This window comes from Oncorhynchus keta, unplaced genomic scaffold, assembly GCF_023373465.1.
Source record: "Oncorhynchus keta strain PuntledgeMale-10-30-2019 unplaced genomic scaffold, Oket_V2 Un_contig_17180_pilon_pilon, whole genome shotgun sequence".
NCBI lineage: Eukaryota > Metazoa > Chordata > Actinopteri > Salmoniformes > Salmonidae > Oncorhynchus > Oncorhynchus keta.
In genome coordinates this window covers 55001-69860 of record NW_026280333.1, presented here as the reverse complement: position 1 = coordinate 69860, position 14860 = coordinate 55001, and the positions used below count along the sequence as shown (strand labels likewise).

The 14860-nt window shown below is 41.7% G+C and overlaps 1 protein-coding gene across 1 annotated transcript in view; it reads right to left on the bottom strand.

Moving 5' to 3' along the window:
- Positions 1–6537: 6537 nt before the first annotated feature.
- Positions 6538–14860, bottom strand: part of LOC127919593 (F-actin-uncapping protein LRRC16A-like) — a gene marked incomplete at both ends in the record, with an annotated part of 52625 nt that continues 44302 nt past the window's right edge. Inside the window, 3 exons of the mRNA XM_052503325.1 lie at positions 6538–6678; positions 9986–10073; positions 13757–13932. Coding sequence (XP_052359285.1) covers positions 6538–6678; positions 9986–10073; positions 13757–13932 — 405 coding nt within the window. The remainder of the gene's footprint in view (positions 6679–9985; positions 10074–13756; positions 13933–14860) is intronic.

Below are 14860 nucleotides of genomic sequence, written 5' to 3'. Positions count from 1 at the left end.
TCTTTGTGTTACTGTACCAGCTAGTGAGTGGAGGGATGGACGGACGGACGGACGGACGGACAGACAGACAGACAGAGAACAGGGTGGGTGAGAGAAAGAGTGAAAAATAGTGAGAGAGTCGAGAGTTACTTACACTGGTGCAGCAAAGAGTCTCCATGATGCAAAGGTTGAAAGAGGAAGGAAGGAAGGAGACAGAAAGAGAGCAGAAAAGAAGAGAAAGGAGACAAGATAAAGGCTCAATGAATTCAGAAAAATGAAAATGAAAAGACACTGGAGAGAGAGAGAGAGAGCACTCTATAGGTCGATCATTAGAGAGAGAGAACTCTATAGGTAGATCATTAGAGAGAGAGAACTCTATAGGTCGATCATTAGAGAGAGAGAGAACTCTATAGGTAGATCATAAGAGAGAGAGAACTCTATAGGTCGATCATTAAGAGAGAGAGAGAACTCTATAGGTAGATCATTAGAGAGAGAGAGAACTCTATAGGTAGATCATTAAGAGAGAGAGAGAACTCTATAGGTAGATCATTAGAGAGAGAGAGAACTCTATAGGTAGATCATTAGAGAGAGAGAACTCTATAGGTAGATCATTTGAGAGAGAGAGAGAACTCTATAGGTCGATCATTAGAGAGAGAGAACTCTATAGGTCGATCATTAGAGAGAGAGAACTCTATAGGTAGATCATTAGAGAGAGAGAGAGAACTCTATAGGTAGATCATAAGAGAGAGAGAGAGAACTCTATAGGTCGATCATTAGAGAGAGAGAACTCTATAGGTAGATCATTAGAGAGAGAGAACTCTATAGGTCGATCATTAGAGAGAGAGAGAACTCTATAGGTAGATCATTAGAGAGAGAGAGAACTCTATAGGCCGATCATTAGAGAGAGATAACTCTATAGGCCGATCATTAGAGAGAGAGAGAGAACTCTAAAGGTAGATCATTAAGAGAGAGAGAACTCTATAGGTAGATCATTAGAGAGAGAGAGAACTCTATAGGTAGATCATTAAGAGAGAGAGAGAACTCTATAGGTAGATCATTAGAGAGAGAGAGAGAGAGAGAGAACTCTATAGGTAGATCATTAGAGAGAGAGAGAACTCTATAGGTAGATCATTAGAGAGAGAGAGAGAACTCTATAGGTAGATCATTAAGAGAGAGAGAGAGAGAGAACTCTATAGGTAGATCATTAGAGAGAGAGAACTCTATAGGTAGATCATTAAGAGAGAGAGAGAACTCTATAGGTAGATCATTAGAGAGAGAGAGAGGACTCTATGGATAGATCATTAAGAGAGAGAACTCTATAGGTAGATCATTAAGAGAGAGAGAGAACTCTATAGGTAGATCATTAGAGAGAGAGAGAACTCTATAGGTAGATCATTAGAGAGAGAGAGAGAGAGAGAACTCTATAGGTAGATCATTAAGAGAGAGAGAGAGAATTCTATAGGTAGATCATTAGAGAGAGAACTCTATAGGTAGATCATTAGAGAGAGAGAGAACTCTATAGGTAGATCATTAGAGAGAGAGAACTCTATAGGTAGATCATTAAGAGAGAGAGAGAACTCTATAGGTAGATCATTAAGAGAGAGAGAGAACTCTATAGATAGATCATTAAGAGAGAGAGAGAACTCTATAGGTAGATCATTAAGAGAGAGAGAACTCTATAGGTAGATCATTAAGAGAGAGAGAGAACTCTATAGGTAGATCATTAGAGAGAGAGAGAGAACTCTATAGGTAGATCATTAGAGAGAGAGAGAGAACTCTATAGGTAGATCATTAAGAGAGAGAACTCTATATGTAGATCATTGAGAGAGAACTCTATAGGTAGATCATTAAGAGAGAGAACTCTATAGGTAGATCATTAAGAGAGAGAGAGAACTCTATAGGTAGATCATTAGAGAGAGAGAGAGAACTCTATAGGTAGATCATTAGAGAGAGAGAACTCTATAGGTAGATCATTAGAGAGAGAGAACTCTATAGGTAGATCATTAGAGAGAGAGAGATAACTCTATAGGTAGATCATTAGAGAGAGAGAGAGAACTCTATAGATAGATCATTAAGAGAGAGAGAGAACTCTATAGGTAGATCATTAAGAGAGAGAGAACTCTATAGGTAGATCATTAGAGAGAGAGAGAACTCTATAGGTAGATCATTAAGAGAGAGAGAACTCTATAGGTAGATCATTAGAGAGAGAGAGAGAGAACTCTATAGGTAGATCATTAGAGAGAGAGAGAGAACTCTATAGGTAGATCATTAGAGAGAGAGAACTCTATAGGTAGATCATTAAGAGAGAGAGAGAACTCTATAGGTAGATCATTAGAGAGAGAGAGAGAACTCTATAGATAGATCATTAAGAGAGAGAGAGAACTCTATAGGTAGATCATTAAGAGAGAGATAACTCTATAGGTAGATCATTAAGAGAGAGAGAACTCTATAGGTAGATCATTAAGAGAGAGAGAGAACTCTATAGGTAGATCATTAGAGAGAGAGAGAGAACTCTATAGGTAGATCATTAGAGAGAGAGAACTCTATAGGTAGATCATTAAGAGAGAGAGAACTCTATAGGTAGATCATTAGAGAGAGAGAGAGAACTCTATAGGTAGATCATTAGAGAGAGAGATAACTCTATAGGTAGATCATTAGACAGAGAGAGAGAGAACTCTATAGGTAGATCATTAGAGAGAGAGAGAGAACTCTATAGGTAGATCATTAGAGAGAGAGAGAACTCTATAGGTAGATCATTAGAGAGAGAGAGAGAGAGAGAACTCTATAGGTAGATCATTAGAGAGAGAGAACTCTATAGGTAGATCATTAAGAGAGAGAGAGAACTCTATAGGTAGATCATTAGAGAGAGAGAGAGAACTCTATAGGTAGATCATTAGAGAGAGAGAGAGAACTCTATAGGTAGATCATTAAGAGAGAGAGAACTCTATAGGTAGATCATTAAGAGAGAGAGAACTCTATAGGTAGATCATTAGAGAGAGAGAGAGAACTCTATAGGTAGATCATTAGAGAGAGAGAGAACTCTATAGGTAGATCATTAGAGAGAGAGAGAGAACTCTATAGGTAGATCATTAGAGAGAGAGAACTCTATAGGTAGATCATTAAGAGAGAGAGAGAACTCTATAGGTAGATCATTAAGAGAGAGAGAACTCTATAGGTAGATCATTAGAGAGAGAGAGAGAACTCTATAGGTAGATCATTAAGAGAGAGAGAGAGAACTCTATAGGTAGATCATTAAGAGAGAGAGAGAACTCTATAGGTAGATCATTAGAGAGAGAGAGAGAACTCTATAGGTAGATCATTAGAGAGAGAGAACTCTATAGGTAGATCATTAAGAGAGAGAGAACTCTATAGGTAGATCATTAGAGAGAGAGAGAGAACTCTATAGGTAGATCATTAGAGAGAGAGAACTCTATAGGTAGATCATTAGACAGAGAGAGAGAGAACTCTATAGGTAGATCATTAGAGAGAGAGAGAGAGAGAGAACTCTATAGGTAGATCATTAGAGAGAGAGAGAACTCTATAGGTAGATCATTAGAAAGAGAGAGAGAGAACTCTATAGGTAGATCATTAAGAGAGAGAGAGAACTCTATAGGTAGATCATTAGAGAGAGATAACTCTATAGGTAGATCATTAGAGAGAGAGAGAGAACTCTATAGGTAGATCATTAAGAGAGAGAGAGAACTCTATAGGTAGATCATTTGAGAGAGAGAGAACTCTATAGGTAGATCATTAAGAGAGAGAGAGAACTCTATAGGTAGATCATTAGAGAGAGAGAGAGAACTCTATAGGTAGATCATTAAGAGAGAGAGAGAACTCTATAGGTAGATCATTAGAGAGAGAGAGAGAGAGAACTCTATAGGTAGATCATTAGAGAGAGAGAGAGAGTCCTTTAACCATTTGTACATTGTTTCACTTAATATATTCACTTAATATATTATCTACCTCACTTGCTTTGGCAATGTTAACACATGTTTCCCATGCCAATAAAGCCCCTGAATTGAATTGAAAGAGAGAGAGAGAGAGAGAGAGAGAGAGAGAGAGAGAGAGAGAGAGAGAGAGAGAGAGAGAGAGAGAGAGAGAGAGAGAGAGAGAGAGAGAGAGAGAGAGAGACAGAGACAGAGACAGAGAGAGAGAGAGAGAGAGAGAGAGAAAGAGACAGAGAGAAAGAGAGAGAGAGAGAGAGAGAGAAAGAGAGAGAGAGAGAGAAGAGAGAGAGAGAGAGAGAGAAGAGAAAGAGAGAGAGAACAGAGAGAAAGAGAGAGAGAGAACTCAAGGCTGGAAGGTTAACGCTTCTTCAGGTAAACAATGAGAAGGAATCCATTTGGAATCCTTTGGACATTAACAGAGCCGTGTAAATGGCTGTGGTTTAACCTATTAGGACAACAACAACCAGATCATATCACACATCCCATGTGAGTGGCAGGGTTGTATTCATTAGTGTTGACCAAAGCAAAACGTTTCAAAACATTGTGCAATGAAAAATGTAAAAACAAGTGTTTTTAATTGGACAAATTCAGAGAAAATCCTTCCGTTTCAAGATGTTGTCTTTGGTTTGGTGCCGAGTGAATAAGACCCAGGCCTCTCTGAGTGTTTGACTGATGTACGGCGCTACAAAGACGGGCAGTAATGCTGCTCTTAATGAGATTCATTTAGACAGGAAACACGGGCGGCCTTGATGAAAGGACTTCACTAATACACTACTTAGGGAGAGAGGATGGGAGGAGAGAGGATAGGAGGGACGGAGGGAGGGAGGGAGGGAGGGAGGATAGGAGGGAGGGAGGGAGGATAGGAGGGAGGGAGGGAGGATAGGAGGGAGGGAGGATAGGAGGGAGGGAGGATGGGAGGGAGGATAGGAGGGAGGGAGGGAGGATAGGAGGGAGGGAGGGAGGATAGGGGGAGGGAGGGAGGATAGGTGGGAGGGAGGGAGGATAGGAGGGAGGGAGGGAGGATAGGAGGGAGGGATGGGAGGGAGGGAGGATAGGAGGGAGGGAGGATGGGAGGGAGGGAGGGAAAGAGAGAGGATGGGAGGGAGGGAGGAGAGATCATGGGAGGGAGGGAGGGAAAGAGAGATGATGGGAGGGAGGGAGGGAGGGAAAGAGAGAGGATGGGAGGGAAGGAGGGAGGATGGGAGTAGAATCAATAAGGAATCAACCTCCCTACAGTATCTTTACCATCCTACCACAACGAATCAACCTCCCTACAGTATCTTTACCATCCTACCACAATGAATCAACCTCCCTACAGTATCTTTACCATCCTACCACAATGAATCAACCTCCCTACAGTATCTTTACCATCCTACCATAATGAATCAACCTCCCTACAGTATCTTTACCATCCTACCACAATGAATCAACCTCCCTACAGTATCTTTACCATCCTACCACAATGAATCAACCTCCCTACAGTATCCTACCATCCTACCATAATGAATCAACCTCCCTACAGTATCTTTTCCATCCTACCATAATGAATCAACCTCCCTACAGTATCTTTACCATCCTACCACAACGAATCAACCTCCCTACAGTATCTTTACCATCCTACCACAACGAATCAACCTCCCTACAGTATCTTTACCATCCTACCACAATGAATCAACCTCCCTACAGTATCTTTACCATCCTACCATAATGAATCAACCTCCCTACAGTATCTTTACCATCCTACCACAATGAATCAACCTCCCTACAGTATCTTTACCATCCTACCACAACGAATCAACCTCCCTACAGTATCTTTACCATCCTACCACAATGAATCAACCTCCCTACAGTATCTTTACCATCCTACCACAATGAATCAACCTCCCTACAGTATCTTTACCATCCTACCATAATGAATCAACCTCCCTACAGTATCTTTACCATCCTACCACAATGAATCAACCTCCCTACAGTATCCTACCATCCTACCATAATGAATCAACCTCCCTACAGTATCTTTACCATCCTACCACAATGAATCAACCTCCCTATCTTACCATCCTACCATAATGAATCAACCTCCCTATCTTACCATCCTACCATAATGAATCCACCTCCCTATCTTACCATCCTACCATAATGAATCAACCTCCCTATCTTACCATCTTACCATAATGAATCAACCTCCCTACAGTATCTTACCATCCTACCATAATGAATCAACCTCCCTATCTTACCATCCTACCATAATGAATTAATCTCCCTACAGTATCTTACCATCCTACCATAATGAATTAATCTCCCTATCTTACCATCTTACCATAATGAATCAACCTCCCTATCTTACCATCTTACAATGGCCAGTAGGCACAGCATGAGGAACTGCTAATTCATTACAGTTAGAACCAGTTAACCTTAATGGTAGATTAAGGATTTTGGCCTTTAAGGACGATAATCAGACATGAGCCAAGGTTAGCTCATCTCCCTGTAACACTCAGTCTGAGATTAGACATGTCTGGAACCCCGAGTGAGTGAGGAACCCATGACAGGAAACAGAATGAACAGGAGCCTGGCCCTCACACAAAACATATGGTCGTGTAGTGTAGTGTACCATGCATGTCTCCAGGTCCTCCAGCCTTTCTGCCTCATTCAGCTCCGTGGTGGCCCGTTTAGGAGCCCTCTCCTCGGGTACGTCCAGGTCCACAGACTCCCGCTGTACCAGAGGACGCTCCTTCCTCACCAGGTGGTCAGCCTAGGGGGGAGCAAGACATAATGACTATTACACTACTGTTACTATAGTCACTATTACTGTTACTATAGTCACTATTACTGTTACTATAGTCACTATTACTGTTACTATAGTCACTATTACTGTTACTATAGTCACTATTACTGTTACTATAGTCACTATTACTGTTACTATGGTCACTATATTACTATAGTCACTATTACTGTTACTATAGTCACTATTACTGTTACTATAGTCACTATTACTGTTACTATAGTCACTATATTACTATAGTCACTATTACTGTTACTATAGTCACTATTACTGTTACTATAGTCACTATTACTGTTACTATAGTCACTATTACTGTTACTATAGTCACTATTACTGTTACTATAGTCACTATTACTGTTACTATAGTCACTATTACTGTTACTATAGTCACTATTACTATGTTCACTATTACCGTTACTATTGTCACTATTACTGTTACTATAGTCACTATTACTGCTACTATAGTCACTATTACTGTTACTATGGTCACTATTACTGTTACTATAGTCACTATTACTGTTACTATAGCCACTATTACTATATTCACTATTACCGTTACTATGGTCACTATTACTGTTACTATAGTCACTATTACTGTTACTATAGTCACTATTACTGTTACTATAGTCACTATTACTGTTACTATAGTCACTATTACTGTTACTATAGTCACTATTACTGTTACTATAGCCACTATTACTATGTTCACTATTACTGTTACTATAGTCACTATTACTGTTACTATTGTCACTATTACTGTTACTATGGTCACTATATTACTATAGTCACTATTACTGTTACTATAGCCACTATTACTATGTTCACTATTACCGTTACTATGGTCACTATTACTGTTACTATAGTCACTATTACTGTTACTATAGTCACTATTACTGTTACTATAGTCACTATTACTGTTACTATAGTCACAATTACTGTCACTATGGTCACTATTACTGTTACTATAGTCACTATTACTGTTACTATAGTCACAATTACTGTCACTATGGTCACTATTACTGTTACTATAGTCACTATTACTGTTACTATAGTCACTATTACTGTTACTATAGTCACAATTACTGTCACTATGGTCACTATTACTGTTACTATAGTCACAATTACTGTCACTATAGTCACTATTACTGTTACTATAGTCACAATTACTGTCACTATGGTCACTATTACTGTTACTATAGTCACTATTACTATGTTCACTATTACTGTTACTATGGTCACTAGTACTGTTGCTATAGTCACTATTACTATGGTCACTATTACTGTTACTATGTTCACTATTACTGTTACTATAGTCACAAATACTGTTCCTATAGTCACAATTACTGTTACTATGTTCACTATTGATGTTACTACGGTCACTATTACTGTTACTAAGGTCACTATTACTGTTACTATGTTCACTATTACTGTTACTACGTTCACTATTACTACGTTCACTATAACTGTTACTACATTCACTATTACTGTTACTATAGTCACTATTACTGTTACTATGGTCACTATAACTGTTACTATAGTCACTATTACTGTTACTATGTTCACTATTACTGTTACTATAGTCACTATTACTATTACTGTGTTCACTATAACTGTTACTATAGTCACTATTACTGTTACTACGTTCACTATAACTGTTACTACGTTCACTATAACTGTTACTATAGTCACTATTACTATTACTGTGTTCACTATAACTGTTACTATAGTCACTATTACTGTTACTATAGTCACTATAACTGTTACTATAGTCACTATAACTGTTACTGCGTTCACTATAACTGTTACTACGTTCACTATAACTGTTACTATGGTCACTATTACTGTTAATATGGTCACTATTACTATTACTATGTTCACTATTACTGTTACTATAGTCACTATTACTATGTTCACTATTACTGTTACTATGGTCACTATTACTGTTACTATGTTCACTATTACTGTTACTATAGTCACTATTACTGTTACTATGTTCACTATTACTGTTACTATGGTCACTATTACTGTTACTATAGTCACTATTACTGTTACTATGGTCACTATTACTGTTACTATAGTCACTATTACTGTTACTATGGTCACTATTACTGTTACTATAGTCACTATTACTGTTACTATAGTCACTATTACTGTTACTATAGTCACTATTACTGTTACTATAGTCACTATTACTGTTACTATGGTCACTATAACTGTTACTATGGTCACTATTACTGTTACTATGGTCACTATAACTGTTACTACGGTCACTATTACTGTTACTGTGTTCACTATTACTGTTACTGTGTTCACTATTACTGTTACTATGGTCACTATTACTGTTACTATGGTCACTATTACTGTTACTATGGTCACTATTACTGTTACTATGGTCACTATTACTGTTACTATAGTCACTATTACTATTACTATGTTCACTATTACTGTTACTATAGTCACTATTACTGTTACTATAGTCACTATTACTGTTACTATGGTCACTATTACTGTTACTATAGTCACTATTACTGTTACTATAGTCACTATTACTATTACTATGTTCACTATTACTGTTACTATGGTCACTATTACTGTTACTATGGTCACTATTACTGTTACTATGGTCACTATTACTGTTACTATGTTCACTATTACTGTTACTATGTTCACTATTACTGTTACTATGGTCACTATTACTGTTACTATAGTCACTATTACTGTTACTATGTTCACTATTACTGTTACTATGTTCACTATTACTGTTACTATGGTCACTATTACTGTTACTATAGTCACTATTACTGTTACTATGGTCACTATTACTGTTACTATAGTCACTATAACTGTTACTATGGTCACTATTACTGATACTATGGTCACTGTTACTGTTACTATAGTCACAATTACTGTTACTATGGTCACTATTACTGTTATTATTGTCACAATTACTGTTACTATGGTCACTGTTACTATGTTCACTATTACTGTTACTATGGTCACTATTACTGTTACTATGGTCACTGTTACTGTTACTATGGTCACTGTTACTGTTACTATGGTCACTGTTACTATGGTCACTATTACTGTTACTATGGTCACAATTACTGTGTATTATTATATATGACCTATATGATCATACACCTGTACTAGTGAACCAGTGACTGACTATGAATCATAGAATTCATGTTAGAATTTCACAGAATATTCAAGCTAATGTGTTGTCATGGTTACCATGAGTAGTGATTGCACTGTATCTCCAGGCATGATTAAGACTCACCAGTGTGTGCTGAGAGCCAGACAGGGCTTCTAGGATCTCATCTACGATACGGTCTGAGAGGAAGGAAGCCAGGCTCAGCTTTACCTCACTAGGAGAGAAACAGAGAGGGGAAGAGGAGAAAACAGAGGGATGAAGAGGAGAGAAACAGAGGGGGGAAGAGGAGAAAAACAGAGGGATGAAGAGGAGAAAACAGAGGGGGGAAGAGGAGAAAACAGAGGGATGAAGGGGAGAGAAACAGGTAGGGGAAGAGGAGAAAAACAGAGGGATGAAGAGGAGAAAACAGAGGGGGGAAGAGGAGAAAACAGAGGGATGAAGAGGAGAGAAACAGAGAGGGGAAGAGGAGAAAAACAGAGGGATGAAGAGGAGAAAACAGAGGGATGAAGAGGAGAAAAACAGAGGGATGAAGAGGAGAAAAACAGAGAGGGGAAGAGGAGAAAACAGAGGGATGAAGAGGAGAAAACAGAGGGGGGAAGAGGAGAAAACAGAGGGATGAAGAGGAGAGAAACAGAGGGGGAAGAGGAGAAAACAGAGGGATGAAGAGGAGAAAACAGAGGGGGAAGAGGAGAAAACAGAGGGATGAAGAGGAGAGAAACAGAGGGGGGAAGAGGAGAAAACAGAGGGATGAAGAGGAGAAAAACAGAGGGGGGAAGAGGAGAAAACAGAGGGATGAAGAGGAGAGAAACAGAGGGGGGAAGAGGAGAAAACAGAGGTATGAAGAGGAGAAAACAGAGGGATGAAGAGGAGAGAAACAGAGGGGGGAAGAGGAGAGAAAAAGAGAGGGGAAGAGGAGAAAACAGAGGGGGGAAGAGGAGAGAAAAAAGAGAGGGAAGAGGAGAGAAAGAGGGGGGAAGAGGAGAAAACAGGGATGAAGAGGAGAGAAACAGAGGGGGGAAGAGGAGAAAACAGAGGGGGAAGAGGAGAAAACAGAGGGATGAAGAGGAGAGAAACAGAGAGGGGAAGAGGAGAAAACAGAGGGATGAAGAGGAGAGAAACAGAGGGGGAAGAGGAGAAAACAGAGGGGGAAGAGGAGAGAAACAGAGGGGGGAAGAGGAGAGAAAAAGAGAGGGGAAGAGGAGAGAAACAGGGATGGAGAGGACAGAAACATGGATGAAGAGGAGAGAAACAGGGATGGAGAGGACAGAAAAAGATTGATGAAGAGGAGAGAAACAGAGGGATGAAGTCAGAAAGAGGAGAGAGGCTTCGTTCATTCCCACTTCACAGGGTCAACATTGAGGCAAGGCTGTGTGGGCCATCAGACCAGCAGGCTGTGAACAACTCCCTGGCGTTCTAAATGATAGTGTGAATCTACACTAGAAGGATAGACACCTGCACACTGTCCAACTACAGGACCAATAAGTGTGAATCGACACTAGAAGGATAGACACCTGGACACTGTCCAGCTACAGGACCAATAAGTGGGAATCTACACTAGAAGGATAGACACCGGCACACTGTCCAACTACAGGACCAATAAGTGGGAATCTACACTAGAAGGATAGACACCTGGACACTGTCCAACTACAGGACCAATAATTGGGAATCTACACTAGAAGGATGGACACCTGCACACTGTCCAACTACAGGACCAATAAGTGTGAATCTACACTAGAAGGATAGACACCTGCACACTGTCCAGCTACAGGACCAATAAGTTGGAATCTACACTAGAAGGATGGACACCTGCACACTGTCCAACTACAGGACCAATAAGTGGGAATCTACACTAGAAGGATAGACACCTGCACACTGTCCAACTACAGGACCAATAAGTGTGAATCTACACTAGAAGGATGGACACCTGCACACTGTCCAACTACAGGACCAATAAGTGGGAATCTACACTAGAAGGATGGACACCTGCACACTGTCCAGCTACAGGACCAATAAGTGTGAATCTACACTAGAAGGATGGACACCTGCACACTGTCCAACTACAGGACCAATAAGTGGGAATCTACACTAGAAGGATGGACACCTGCACACTGTCCAACTACAGGACCAATAAGTGGGAATCTACACGAGAAGGATGGACACCTGCACACTGTCCAACTACAGGACCAATAAGTGGGAATCTACACTAGAAGGATGGACACCTGCACACTGTCCAACTACAGGACCAATAAGTGGGAATCTACACTAGAAGGATGGACACCGGCACACTGTCCAACTACAGGACCAATAAGTGGGAATCTACACTAGAAGGATAGACACCTGGACACTGTCCAACTACAGGACCAATAAGTGGGAATCTACACTAGAAGGATGGACACCTGCACACTGTCCAACTACAGGACCAATAAGTGTGAATCTACACTAGAAGGATGGACACCTGCACACTGTCCAGCTACAGGACCAATAAGTGTGAATCTACACTAGAAGGATAGACACCTGGACACTGTCCAACTACAGGACCAATAAGTGTGAATCTACACTAGAAGGATGGACACCTGCACACTGTCCAACTACAGGACCAATAAGTGTGAATCTACACTAGAAGGATGGACACCTGGACACTGTCCAACGACAGGACCAATAAGTGTGAATCTACACTAGAAGGATGGACACCTGGACACTGTCCAACGACAGGACCAATAAGTGGGAATCTACACTAGAAGGATGGACACCTGGACACTGTCCAACGACAGGACCAATAAGTGTGAATCTACACTAGAAGGATGGACACCTGGACACTGTCCAACGACAGGACCAATAAGTGGGAATCTACACTAGAAGGATGGACACCTGCACACTGTCCAACTACAGGACCAATAAGTGTGAATCTACACTAGAAGGATGGACACCTGGACACTGTCCAACTACAGGACCAATAACTGTGAATCTAACAATCAGGGCCACTGCTATGACCTTAACACAGACAGGCACAGAGGACACAGCCAGTGACAGAGGACACAGACAGGCACAGAGGACACAGCCAGTGACAGAGGACACAGACAGGCACAGAGGACACAGCCAGTGACAGAGGACACAGACAGGCACAGAGGACACAGACAGTGACAGAGGACACAGACAGGCACAGAGGACACAGACAGTGACAGAGGACACAGACAGGGACAGAGGACACAGACAGGGACAGAGGACACAGACAGTGACAGAGGACACAGACAGGGACAGAGGACACAGACAGAGGACACAGACAGTGACAGAGGACACAGACAGTGACAGAGGACACAGACAGAGACAGAGGACACAGACAGTGACAGAGGACACAGACAGGGACAGAGGACACAGACAGTGACAGAGGACACAGACAGTGACAGAGGACACAGACAGGGACAGAGGACACAGACAGTGACAGAGGACACAGACAGTGACAGAGGACACAGACAGTGACAGAGGACACAGACAGTGACAGAGGACACAGACAGTGACAGAGGACACAGACAGGGACAGAGGACACAGACAGTGACAGAGGACACAGACAGAGACAGAGGACACAGACAGGGACAGAGGACACAGACAGTGACAGAGGACACAGACAGAGGACACAGACAGTGACAGAGGACACAGACAAGGACACAGACAGAGGACACAGACAGACACGTCACCTGTGTAGATAACACAATATAAAAACAGTACACCAGGATTCTGCTTCTCAATGTACTCAGGCTTGTCAGCCAGAGGTCATAGTTCATTCAGCCAAGAGAACAAGGACATGGAGGTTAGTGATTTCAGGACAACAGCAAAAAGTCTGGACATCATTATTGTGGAGTGAAGTCTTGTCATATAAACACGATACAACTCTAGTCTCACCTGATCTTGTTGATGATGTCGACTCCAGACTGTTCCAGCAGGGTGTTCTTGACGAAGCTACGGGGAACCACCATCTTCGCTGTGCTGGCTTTGATCAGGTCCTGACGAAGGTTAGTCTTCCTCATCACATGGGGACAGAGACCCTCCGCAGCATCCACCATGGACTCCAACAGACCCTGGAAAGATGAGCTATAAGACATCACATCTAGACATCCACCACGGACTCCATCACATCTAGACATCCACCACGGACTCCATCACATCTAGACATCCACCACGGACTCCATCACATCTAGACATCCACCACGGACTCCATCACATCTAGACATCCACCACGGACTCCATCACATCTAGACATCCACCACGGACTCCATCACATCTAGACATCCACCACGGACTCCATCACATCTAGACATCCACCACGGACTCCATCACATCTAGACATCCACCACGGACTCCATCACATCTAGACATCCACCACGGACTCCATCACATCTAGACATCCACCACGGACTCCATCACATCTAGACATCCACCACGGACTCCATCACATCTAGACATCCACCACGGACTCCATCACATCTAGACATCCACCACGGACTCCATCACATCTAGACATCCACCACGGACTCCATCACATCTAGACATCCACCACGGACTCCATCACATCTAGACATCCACCAGGGACTCCATCACATCTAGACATCCACCACGGACTCCATCACATCTAGACATCCACCACTGACTCCATCACATCTAGACATCCACCACGGACTCCATCACATCTAGACATCCACCACGGACTCCATCACATCTAGACATCCACCACGGACTCCATCACATCTAGACATCCACCACGGACTCCATCACATCTAGACATCCACCACGGACTCCATCACATCTAGACATCCACCACGGACTCCATCACATCTAGACATCCACCACGGACTCCATCACATCTAGACATCCACCACGGACTCCATCACATCTAGACATCCACCACGGACTCCATCACATCTAGACATCCACCACGGACTCCATCACATCTAGACATCCACCACGGACTCCATCACATCTAGACATCCACCACGGACTCCATCACAT